This window comes from Drosophila rhopaloa, unplaced genomic scaffold (genome assembly GCF_018152115.1).
Source record: "Drosophila rhopaloa isolate 14029-0021.01 unplaced genomic scaffold, ASM1815211v1 contig_163, whole genome shotgun sequence".
NCBI classification, from domain to species: domain Eukaryota; kingdom Metazoa; phylum Arthropoda; class Insecta; order Diptera; family Drosophilidae; genus Drosophila; species Drosophila rhopaloa.
Window position 1 is genome coordinate 2,540,001 of NW_025335043.1, and position 11,856 is coordinate 2,551,856.

Here is an 11,856-nt window from a genome sequence, read left to right on the forward strand (position 1 = left end):
AGTGGGCAGCGCTGTAATGGACATCTCTGGTCGGAGAAACAAATGAAAACCAAACATCAGAAAATCGCAAACAGAAATATAGTACGAAATAGTATGGTGTTAAGTGCATGTCAAGCATAAATCAACCAAATAAATGCAGGACAATACAGTGGATCGAATAGAGGGTTTCCTGTTATATCGTACAAGTTTTTATTATTATTAAGGGAACTTATCACCATTTTCGTTAAGTTGAGAATCCGATTTTAAAATATACTTGTTTTAATTTTAGAATTTAAAAAAGCAATTAGCAAAATACAAAGTGAACTATATTTCTAAGCCAAGAAACGAACTCCCAAAGAAATTTCCATCGCATTTTCCTAAATCCTTTTTATTTACTTTTAGATATTTTCGTTTCCTAACATTTTACAAATTCCTAATAAAATAAATATTTAATTCACAGGATGCTTAATTATTTTCCGATTTTTGTAACACCCGCAACTCAACAACCCAACTCGTTTTTGTTTACAGGGGACTGGAAACAAGATTTGGTTTGATTTATGGCTATTTTGTGGATTTGTTTGTTTATGCAATTGAGTATGCGAGACAGCGAATGAGATCGAGCGAAAATTGTGCAAAATAAAACAAAGAAAATTCACGAAATAGAGCAGAGCGACTAACCAAAATAGAACCCCTTGAGGATTATATAGATGGAGGATGGGGGCCTGGTCAGCAGAATCCCCATGAATGCGCTGTCGATCATTAAGAAGCCAAATTGCGAGCTGTTGACATCAATTTTAATTGTGTCGATTTCTTAGCCGCCGAAATAAGCGACCTTCATAGTTTTTGACACACAACGAAAGTAGTGTGCGAAATGAAAACAACGCAAAATACTAGGGCTAGAAAATGTTTTCAAGTGCAAATCATTTACCCCCAATCGACATGGACACAACACATGGAAGAAGGCCACAGACGGCGGCTTTGTTGCATTAATTTTATCCAGAATTGTGCAGCTGTAACCGATGCCAATTGCATCTATATATCTGTACACCAGCACTTGTATCCGTATCTGTATCTGGCGAGACATTCGCCACTTGTGCAATTGAACAAAGTCCAGGAACTGCAGAAGAAGAACTGCAGTTCGTGTCGTACTCTCTCTCTGACGTTCAGGAATTTGTGGATAGATATTCCAGATATGCATTCCAAAAACAAGCGATAAAAACAATGCAATTTACCTAATGGAAATCGGTGGGATTTATGAACTAACAAAATGTTTATAAGGTAGGAATATCTCAGGAATGTGAAATCTAATAAAAACTTTGATAGGGAATGTGCACCCCGAGAATGCTGAATTATTGGGGGAAAAAATCATGGAGTAATCTTGATGAAAACATCGCAATAAAGAGATTATTCTCTTCATCTAATTTAACTTCTTTTATTGATTTATTAACTTTTGGATGACATTTGCTGATATTAAAAAAATCTTCGAGTAATCTTTTCAGTGTTCTTAAATTTTGCATAGCTATTTCAAAGGAATTATTAGAACACTGTTGAAACAAAAATACAAAAATCACATGGCTAAGATATTACTAACATGGTTTATTAATTCGAAGAATTGCTTTGATAACAATTTAATACATATTTTCACAGCGCGACATTTAATGTTTTCCACTGAAACAGATATATTTATTTTTGAAATTCGCTTTAATTTTAGCGTTTTTACACCTTTTTCAAGTGCTTATCGATTTCTGGATGATTCACGAAAGCCCGTACCCTACTTAAATTTCCCTCTCGCTGAAGCAATATTTTTCTTGTTGCTTTTGCGAATATTCAACCCTTGAAATAAGTACCTGAGGGGTTTATCTGGGACTCCCTAAATACCTGTAAAATCCTCGTACACCTGACACAAGGCAGCCTGTCGGAGCTTCGACTGCTTGACTTCCTCGGCGGCTGCATATGTGAAATACGAGGCGGATTGTCGCTGAACCGTGACCAATTTGTTGCTCTTTTTGCCCAAATGGGTTCCAAAGTTGAACTGAACAAGCGGTAGGTGCAACATTTTGCACGAGGATCCTCGAGGATCGGGCTCTAAAACATAACTAAATGCAAGACGGGCTCAGAGAACCCCTGAAATCGCATTTTGCATAGCCACAGGTGGTGGCTAAGGTTGAGAGGAAGGTAAGGTTTAGCGAAATTTTCAAAGTGTGGGAAAAATGCAGAGAGACTCACAGGTGGCGGCCACCATTTTGCGGCATTCGGGAATTTCCTTCCTTTCTGCCTGAGCGAAATCCGCTGTTGTTTCTTTTCTGCTTTTCCTCGCTGGCTGCCTGCCAGAAACATGATGAAAACCTAATTGAGTGGCATCTGAGAAATGAAAGCCATCGGAAGGAGAGGGCCGTTTGGGTTTTGTGAGCGATCAGCCTTACCACACAGAGAAAAAATATCTTTTGAATTACATTCAAATCTAAGCAGAACAAGAAAGCCATATTTTTAAATTTTATTTCTTTCAACATAATCACCTTTTAATATATGTTCATATAAAATTATATAATTGACCAAGAAGTCAATAATTAGAAATTACAAATGAAGTATATAATCAAAAGACATGTTTAAAAATTCAATAATATTTAGATAAACTAATAATTTGTTACACATTTTCTAATATTTCTGTTTAATGAAGACCAGATAATGAAATTTTATTTTATATATTAAATAGATTTTTGGTTTTATTGCAACCTTTAAACAATAAACAAACATAAATAAAAAAAAAAGTGTTGCTAACAGTAAAATTATTTTTGTCCCTGTAGCAACAGCACAGACTCATCAAAGAAAAATCTTGTAATAAAATTACGCATACCGCGGAAGCCTTGACGTAGGAGAAGACCGGATCCGAAGGTCATCGTGGCATGTAAAATGCCATTAGCATTGAGGGACAAAAAAACAGGCTACAAAATATAGTTGTAGGCATGTGCGGCCTGTCAACATGTGTAAAAGGAATACGAGGCAATCGGCCAGCGGGGTGGTAGGTAAAATCACCCGGTAAAAACAGAAACGGAAAAAGCAGAGAGCAAGGATCAGGGACCCTGCGCAAGGGAAAGGAAAGAGAGCAGGATATGATCTTCCTACCTGAGTTGAGTATCAGAGCAGGCAGATATAGTTATCATCTGGAAATGTTTCCAAAAGTAGCTACACATTTAAGCTAAACAACATCAAAGGGGAATTTGTTCAATGGTAGCCAAATTATAAACTTTTAATTGATATATGCTTTATTTGCGACTCAAAAACCGGCACAAAATACATTTAATGATAATTTTATTTGTTTATGCCGCCATTGGAAAAATTCTTCCCAGACAACATATTTACACGTATTTTTTAAGGCATTAACCTTTATATTAGATATGGGGAACTGGGTAGAATTTATTGTTACTTGAAGGATTTTGACCGTGAAAGCGAACGTTTGAAAGAAGTCTTTAAAATTATATTCTTTTCAATAAATAATTAGCTTTTTGTAAAAAAATGTATTTATCTCTAACCTTTTTTATATTTAAATGATTATGTATGAAATTGCTTAATGCCTTTAAGGCAACATAACTTTGTTTACTTTCTTAATACTGACGCAGGAAATTACGTAAATGTAATTATATTTTATCTTGACTTTTCTCATTCTTATTAGATAAATTAGATTTTTAATTCTTCTATAGTCTTAATGTGTATTTATTTATAAAACAAATTAAAAAGAAAATTATCCAAAATATTTAAATTTTATATTAATTTAAAATTTTAGTTTTATGCAATTTTACAAGTAAAAAAAATCTTTTTTGTAATAATTTTTTGAAGAGGCTAACTTTTTCTTTTTTTAATCAAATGAAGATAATAAATATCTACAAGCTTTTAAAGTAAAGTAAAATATTTAGTTATAATTGATTCTCTATTTAAAAGGGGAAAAACACAAGAAATAATAAAATACATTTAGGCACAATATTTAACATAATGTTATTAAATTAATTTTTTGCGAGTACTTGAGTGACTAGCTACCTAGCTATATAGCGATCAAAATCGTAACGGGCATCACTGATCACAGGAGCTGCCCACTTGTATTGTTTTCGCCTGTCCTTAATTTTACTCTCACAACAGTTAAGCGTCTCAGTTGTTGTTGTCGGTACAGTGCCGGTGAAGAGAGGGACGGGAAGAGAGGAGGAGAGAGCCAGTAGGCATTTTGCACACACAATTCTTTTTATGCGATAAATATTTTCTACACCGAAATAAATTCAGAAAATAAAGAATAAAATATCAGCGACGCGATGCCGTTTCTTTTTTAGTCACACTCATACATATTAACATGTACTTATAGTCGTATTTCGACATATTTTATGAGGATCTTTTGGCCGCGACTGTGGTTTTCACCCCGCCCTCTCACGGCGCCTCTTTCATTTTGAGCGACATTGAAAAATGAAATATTTGCGAGGTATTTGGACCTGCCACGCCCCTCCGGTACTCACCGCCCTTGGATTGCTCTTCAATGGTCTCCATTTCGATGGATCTTCTATAATTTACGGCCAATAATTCGTGGAACATACACAAAAACACACGAACACAGGCACACAACGGCAGAACGAACTCACAAGGAGACAAATAATTCGTTTGTACTCGATTCGTTTATTTATTTTCATTAATTTAACGCAGTTTTTGTGCATTTAGCGAACATATTTTTTGTTTTTTTACAAATAACTCAATTAAAAAGCGGCGCGCAAAGGCTGAAACCCTCACGCACTCACACACACACGCGCAGGCAGCGTCGCCTTGTTGATGTTTTTTATTTATTCTTACGATTCCGCGTACCTATGGAAGCACTTTAACTAACAAATTGATAAACAATTTAAGGGGCACGCGTCAACGGCTGCGCGTCGGAATTACAAATCAAAACTCAACGGCCAAGCACGTCCGGTTCGTTTTCATTTTCGCTGCTGTGCCGCGCGGTGTGACCATGGCGGGGGCGCCAAAAAATCACGTCAAAACGGTGGTAGAAAAATACCAATTTCAGTTGGCGGGAAACTACGGCCACCCTTGAATGAGTTTTCAAAAATATTTCATTTATTATTTCATGCTTCAAACATCCTAATCGTTAAACCATCAATTCAATAGACTTTTACCATAAAATAATTTATTATTACCTGTATAAAATAAGTATGATAAGTATGAAAACTGCGTCTTGGAAAAGATGTGGATGTAACTGGAATATATAAATTGGTGTTTATTTATTTATGATATTTATATTAATTTAGGAAAACCTGAAAGCCTTATGTACAAACCATAATTCCGACGATTCCGAAACCTGCCTTCAAAATTTAAAAGTCATTTTTAATTTACCCGCTAAAGAATACTTTGCAGAATAAAAATACCGCAACCACAATATCGATAGGTGCGACTGGCGTTGCCACCCTTTTCGCACTTGTTGCTTTATCGTTACGCACACCCACACACACACGCAGCCATTACGTCAATATGGCAAACAATCTGTCAAACGCGCAATTACAACAACAAACGTTCGCCCGCATTGACAGTTGGTCAATAGGTCCATACAGGATTTGCAGGGCTCGGTGAAGAGTTGAGGGTTTCTGAAGGATTTGGCTTAAGCGGATTGGAAGCAGGCACTCCGGACTCCAAGGAAAATGCTGCCCCAAACGCCGCCCCACGGATTGAAGGTGATGTCGGGGGCGGAGGAGAACCGACACTACCTGCGCGCCTTCATCCAGACCTACAGAGATCTGCCCGTCCTGTGGGACACTTCTCTCCGGGATTACACCAATCGGGAGAAGCGTGCGGAAGCCTATCTACGCCTGGTGCCCATTTACCATTATCTCAAGAGGGACGCCACGGTGGAGGATGTGAAGAAGAAGATCAATACCCTGCGCACGAACTACCGCAAGGAACTCAAAGTTGTGGAGAGTGCCATGAGGTCGGGTAATCTCCACAGTCCCCGCTGCTGGACTTTCCAGGAGCTGGACTTCCTGCGCAACTCGGAAAAGTTCTTGGCCGTCAATCCCGCCTTCAAGAACGAGCCCTCCTTTGCCTTCAGCGAGGGTAGCAATTGCACCAGTGCTTTTCTGGATGGCCAAGGAGCTCCCCTGCACTATACTCCTTCCCGGGCAGGAGGACAAACCCCCAATATCTCCGAAATGTTTCACAAATCCTTTGGGCCTCCACCACCACCGCCGCCGGCAGCCAACCATGTCGATTATGTGACCAACAAGCGGGCCAGGCAAACACCACCCTGTCCGGGAGGAGGAACAGGATCTGCAGGACCCTCTGGAACATCCCACAATAACGATGAGCTACTCAACATAGCCTGCGAGTATCTGGCGGGCACTTATCCCGAGGAGGAGTCCATTGCCCGCACCTGGACGCACAAACTAAAAAGATTACCCCGCGAACAGAGACTTCTGGCCGAGCGGTTCATCAACGAAATCCTGTTCGAGGCCGAGTCTAACAATCTGCATCGCGGTTCCGTTCAAATCAACAACAGCTTCGAGCCCTACGTACGCTACGAGGAGCCGCCAAACGGGCACGAGGAGCAGGACAAATCCCAGAGTCCCAGTGTGCACACCTCAAGCGAATCCAAGCCCAATGTTGCGGGTGGAACAGGCGGTGGCGGAGGAGGAACAGCTGGCAGCACCACGAACGCGGGCATCAGGGAGTTCTAAGTTTAATTAGTTACTAAGTGTTATTAAGTTTTTATTGGCCGAGGGGTAAATGGCAAATGACATAGTGTTAGCTTAACAAGGAGAATCAACAATAAATAAACCTGTAAATAAGATGCGAGATGGTGTTGAGGAGGATCAGTCCAGGCGCTGGTAATCTACCAGATTGCGGGTGAACCAGACGTAGGGAGAGGCTCCCGCCAGAAAGAGGCAGGCGCCGATCACAGGACGATGCAGGATCCAGGCCACTGCCGCAATGGTCAAGGCCATCGAGAAGGCGATTAGCAGGTTGCCCGTCACCGGGAACTGGGGATCCGGGGCTAAGGCCGCCAGTAGTGGTACCCTGATAACTGGAGGTAGAAAAAAAGAGAAAAAAGCGTTACTGATTTGGTAACTAAACAATGTGGAGTCATTTCTTCATTTCATTTTCATATTTTCTTACACCTGTTAGTGGGTTTTCTCCACTTCTGGCTCATTTCTTTCTTGGCAATTTGTGACGTTAACAAGGTTATATATTAATTTGTCTTTAGACTGTAGCTTAAGAAATCAAGGTTTAATTCTGTGTCATTATTATTAGTAAATATCATTTCTACTTTAAATAAACAATTAATTCTTCCGAACTGAAATGTTAGTACAATATAAACGAAATTGTAAAAATCAAACCGCTTATTCTTCAAAACATAAAAGTTATTACAGTGAGTTAGAGCACAGGATAACATTACATAGTCTAAAAATAATTTTGAATATATTAATGCAGAAACTTAAGGCCGGTATTTCAGAAAGTTATAGGTTTCAGTAATGTTGGTATAAAACCCAGTATTTGTGGGAACCAACACTCTACTTTCGGTTGGAATTTGATTGGAAAACTCTTTTGGCACTCACATAAAAGACGAAGAATTTTGGTGTTGCAGGTGACACCGAAGAAGATGAGCAGCCATCCAACGAAGCGCCACCACCAGGTATGCAGCACTTGAGCTCGTGCCTCCAGGCGGAAAACTTCCTGGACGCTGAGTCCTCCGGGATAGACAAGCAGAACCGGTACTCCGCGTGATGTGATGAAGGGAACTAGTTTGTTTCCTGACAACTTGCCCACTACACTGAACATCTCGCCCTCCATTCCCGCGAAGCTGAAGAGGAGCCGCAGGTCGCCCACCTCTGGATTGAACACATCATTGGTGTGGTAATAGATACCAAGGTGCAGCTTTACAGTGCTGTCCTCTGGCCGGATGTCCGAGGTGAGATCCTGGTAGCTGCCGAACTTGTCCTTCACTTCAGAACCTAGTTCATAGCGACCTATGTAGACGGCATCCGCCACCTGAACGTGGCTTTCGATGGGAAAATGGCTGGGATTCGTGTGGCCGTGGCGGTTGTAAAAGTTCCGCGAATCTACGATCTTGTCCCGCCATTCCCGCGTGTAGTAGTAAGTCCGCGAGTCCGATTGCGTCGTTCCCACGCTCTCGCCATAGTTGTGCTCACTGAAAGGATAACACATATTTGAGTTGGATCTAGTGTGATTTTCTATAACTACAACCTTTACACGATTTGATTATAAATATTTTACAATATATACATATTTTTGTTTTCTTGTATTTCTGGAAAGGTTTTAATTAGAATTAAATATCCAATAAAATTGTAATATATTTTGTCTTTTAAAAACATAAAAATATCATAATTGAATAATATTTCTTGTCTAAGACTTTTAGTAATAGCAAATCTATATTTTTTTAAATTACAACCTTATAACCTTATTAACAGACAAAGTCATCCTAACAAAACCGAAAAATAAGAACATATACCGGCTTCAAATGTGTAGAACTAACATATGTAGGATTTAAGCCCTTTGACTGCTACTTACACGGTCTCCTCGACCCACTGGTACATTTGGACGCGGCGCCGCAACTTGACCGCCAGCAGTTGGATATTGTAGTCTGGTTCGGTGAGCGGTTCGCCCACGATGATGGGGCCGGATAGGTGGATGATCCTTCCCTCGAGACCCACTTCCTGTTCCTCCTCCGTGAATCGAACTGAGTAAATGTCGGCGTGCGCTTCATCCAGCGCCATCATGTTGTGCACGGCGCGTCCTTCGTTCCAGTATAGCACAGTGCTCCCGGCGATGAAAAGGATAAGGCCGAACAGAGCAATGAGCCAGTGGCTACGGAGAGTTTCGTTCAGAGTGGCCATGGGTGCAGGTGTCCAGGATCTTTTCCATCCATCTGTGGAGCCCAGGCAATGCAAAAATTAAATTCCAAACCAGCAACAGCTGATTGTGTACAGTGTGACCGGGCGGCGCCAGCAAGGAAAGCCTTTATTTGCAAGTCTCTTTCACAGTCAAAAGAAAGCATATAAATATTAGTATTTTTTTATAGACCTTATGGAATATTTACTCTATTAAGACGTGGTTATAAGTCAATCTAAGGCGCGGGTAAAAACACAGTTCTGCCACATCTGAATCTGGAATATTCATCATTTATTTCTCTCCGAACAAAGGAAGATAATACTGTCTTCAGTGACTCAACACACATTGAACGTAATCTAACATGGATATTAATCAATATATAAGCTCGGTGCAAACATCTCAATGTGAAATTGGGCAAATTAAACAAGAAATTGCTGTGCTCGAGGATAAATTGAGACAGACAACTGATATACTCGATCGAAATAGGATTCAGAACCAGATAAGGAAATTAAATGAAAGGATTAATGTAGTTCAGAAGAATATAAAATTACATGGGGATCTCTATCAAGCTCAATTAAATTCGAAAATGATGAATCAACTACTTCGCTGAAGAATATGGAACCTTGAAAGGTGCACTGTGCTGGAAAAAAATTTGAGCCCAACTTCAACAAAAGGACGCAACAAAGAAAAATAAACTGTAATATCCTATATTCATACTAATTACATTTCATGGAAAAAATGTATAGATTTACATGAAAGCTAAAGTTAAAACTGTTTTATAATGAGATTGAAATAAAAATATTTTATTATGTATACCCTCAACAAGCTAAGTGGTTTGAAGTTGAAAATAGTTTTTTAAAAGACTACATATATTGACTGTAAGTTATTTTACTTTAAATGGATCCCATTTAAAGTAAAATTTAAAGTAAATCGTCAACCAAATCAATACTTTTTGATCATTTTTGACAAAACCCCATTAAAACTTATTTCCGGGATTCCCCAAATTCATAGAAGCCAATAAAAAAATAAAAAACAGCTGGTGATTCATAGTCGTCATGCCACAAAAGCAGATCAAAGCCTACAGTGACAAACTTAATTATTGGCACAGCAAGCATGTTAAACTTTGAGGCTATTTTTCTTCTTATAATATGCTGATATTAAAATAAAACAAAATATTTTTAGATAGAATCATTAATTTTATGTTAAATACAAGTGACTTCATTAATTTTTCTTTTATAAATAATTTATTAAAAATAAAAAACCAAAGAATGGACCAAATTTGCCTGAACAAAATTATTGGCACACTTGGGTTTTAATTAACTATTTTGTTAAAACTTTATCGATTTGGCCACTTTTTTTTTAATTATCACATTTGCCTCTATAATCTTAATGGAATAATTATTAATTTTATAGCTAAAATTGTTTTAGTGCCTTAAAATAAAGGAAAAGATGTTTGACTTTACAAGGTAAAAATAAAATCAACCGCATGTGTCCAAAAATTAAAATTTAATATGCAGGATCAAGGCAAATCGATAGTCAACATTGAGGAAAGGATGCTCAGAAGCCATTTTTTCCATTCGGAGTCCTTTGCCGCATTTAAAGGACCCACGCAGTTGCAAAATGCAGGGCACACTGGCTAATCCATGGCTTTGAGAGGCCAGGAAAGCGTAAGGATCGTATAAAAGGACAATGTCAACCCCCAGATCTCCTCAACACGTATCGAAGTTGATGATAAGAAGGACTTTGGTAAGGATATTCACCCAACAGCCTTTTTTCAGGCCCTGCATGATGGTTTCTACAAACGAATTGCTCCTAGAAAAAATCAATAGATTTTAAAAGTCAAAAACAACCTTTTAGTGCAGCGAAATTGATATCTGAGTATGCCAATCGACTTTTGGGTCCTTTCAACCTTCTCGTATGATTTAATTATCCTTTCCCCAAGCAAAGAGCTTATGTTAGAACCCTTTTCAAGCCGATGGATTTTTCTAGGAGCAATTCGTTTGTAGAAACCATCATGCAGGGCCTAAATAAAGGCTGTTGGGTGAATATCCTTACCAAAGTCCTTCTTATCATCAACTTCGATACGTGTTGAGAAGATCTGGGGGTTGACATTGTCCTTTTATACGATCCTTACGCTTTCCTGGCCTCTCAAAGCCATGGATTAGCCAGTGTGCCCTGCATTTTGCAACTGCGTGGGTCCTTTAAAATGTAGTAAAGGACTCCGAATGGGAAAAATGGCTTCTGGGCATCCTTTTCCCAATTTTGACTTTCGATTTGCATTGATCCTGCTTATTAAATTTTAATTTTTGGACACTTGCGGTTGATTTTATTTTTACCTTGTAAAGTCAAACATCTTTTCCTTTATTTTAAGGCACTAAAACAATTTTAGCTATAAAATTAATAATTATTCCATTAAGATTATAGAGGCAAATGTGATAATTAAAAAAAAAGTGGCCAAATCGATAAAGTTTTAACAAAATAGTCAGGCAAATTTGGTCCATTCTTTGGTTTTTTATTTTTAATAAATTATTTATAAAAGAAAAATTAATGAAGTCACTTGTATTTAACATAAAATTAATGATTCTATCTAAAAATATTTTGTTTTATTTTAATATCAGCATATTATAAGAAGAAAAATAGCCTCAAAGTTTAACATGCTTGCTGTGCCAATAATTAAGTTTGTCACTGTATATTCAAGATCTGATTACAAAGCAGGGGAAAGCCCTTTTGTTAATATTGCGTCAAGTTAACGTCCTCGATTTAGCTACGATTTTGGAACAAAGGAATTCAAATATGAGGCTTTAATTTTTTGAAATGTTTACCAAAATGCATACAATACGATACAATATTCCCCAAGCTGTGCGTTTTTTGAAGAACATTTTTTAAATACTTGCAGAGTTTGTAAAGCCCACAACCAAAATATAGCTTTAAATTTTAGCGTTCAACAATCGGCAATTGCGATGCCTAAACGTAGTATATTTTTAAGAGCCAAACGGTATGTTTTTT

At 38.2% G+C, this 11,856-nt stretch overlaps 3 protein-coding genes and 1 long non-coding RNA gene across 5 annotated transcripts in view; 2 read left to right on the forward strand and 2 right to left on the reverse strand.

The window, feature by feature from the left end:
- LOC108040271 (protein ECT2) overlaps positions 1 to 4,960 on the reverse strand; it is a 17,533-nt gene extending 12,573 nt beyond the window's left edge. Inside the window, exons 1-2 of one of the 2 annotated variants that reach the window (XM_017117675.1) lie at positions 4,476 to 4,960; positions 1 to 26 (exon numbers count right to left, since the gene is read on the reverse strand). The exon at positions 1 to 26 is cut by the window's left edge and continues 188 nt beyond it. In XM_017117675.1, coding sequence (XP_016973164.1) covers positions 1 to 26; positions 4,476 to 4,551 — 102 coding nt within the window. In that variant the 5' untranslated portion in view covers positions 4,552 to 4,960. The remainder of the gene's footprint in view (positions 27 to 4,475) is intronic. The other variant, XM_017117679.2, reaches the window with a different exon arrangement.
- Positions 4,961 to 5,408: 448 nt separating this feature from the next.
- On the forward strand, positions 5,409 to 6,788 carry LOC108040280. The gene has a single exon (XM_017117689.2). The coding sequence runs from the start codon at positions 5,646 to 5,648 to the stop codon at positions 6,675 to 6,677; it is 1,032 nt and encodes a 343-aa protein (XP_016973178.1). The 5' UTR covers positions 5,409 to 5,645; the 3' UTR covers positions 6,678 to 6,788.
- LOC108040279 (transmembrane protein 43 homolog) lies at positions 6,684 to 8,960 on the reverse strand. Its single transcript, XM_017117688.1, has 3 exons — positions 8,530 to 8,960; positions 7,557 to 8,149; positions 6,684 to 7,024 (listed from the first exon to the last, which is right to left on the reverse strand). The coding sequence occupies exons 1-3, from the start codon at positions 8,853 to 8,855 to the stop codon at positions 6,813 to 6,815; spliced, it is 1,131 nt and encodes a 376-aa protein (XP_016973177.1). The 5' UTR covers positions 8,856 to 8,960; the 3' UTR covers positions 6,684 to 6,812.
- Positions 8,961 to 9,007: 47 nt separating this feature from the next.
- LOC108040281 lies at positions 9,008 to 9,675 on the forward strand. Its single transcript, XR_001769057.1, has 2 exons — positions 9,008 to 9,096; positions 9,162 to 9,675. It is a non-coding gene; the product is annotated as an uncharacterized LOC108040281 (long non-coding RNA).
- The last annotated feature ends 2,181 nt before the right edge of the window (positions 9,676 to 11,856 follow it).

Bases quoted from the DNA above. Each gene is read 5' to 3' on its own strand.
- LOC108040280 (XM_017117689.2), top strand. From the start codon at position 5,646: ATGCTGCCCCAAACGCCGCCCCACGGATTGAAGGTGATGTCGGGGGCG.
- LOC108040279 (XM_017117688.1), bottom strand. From the start codon at position 8,855: ATGGCCACTCTGAACGAAACTCTCCGTAGCCACTGGCTCATTGCTCTG. The intron at 8,150-8,529 runs GTAAGTAGCAGT...TTATCCTTTCAG, and splicing joins CAGTGGGTCGAGGAGACCGT to TGAGCACAACTATGGCGAGA. The intron at 7,025-7,556 runs GTGAGTGCCAAA...TTCTACCTCCAG, and splicing joins CAAAATTCTTCGTCTTTTAT to TTATCAGGGTACCACTACTG.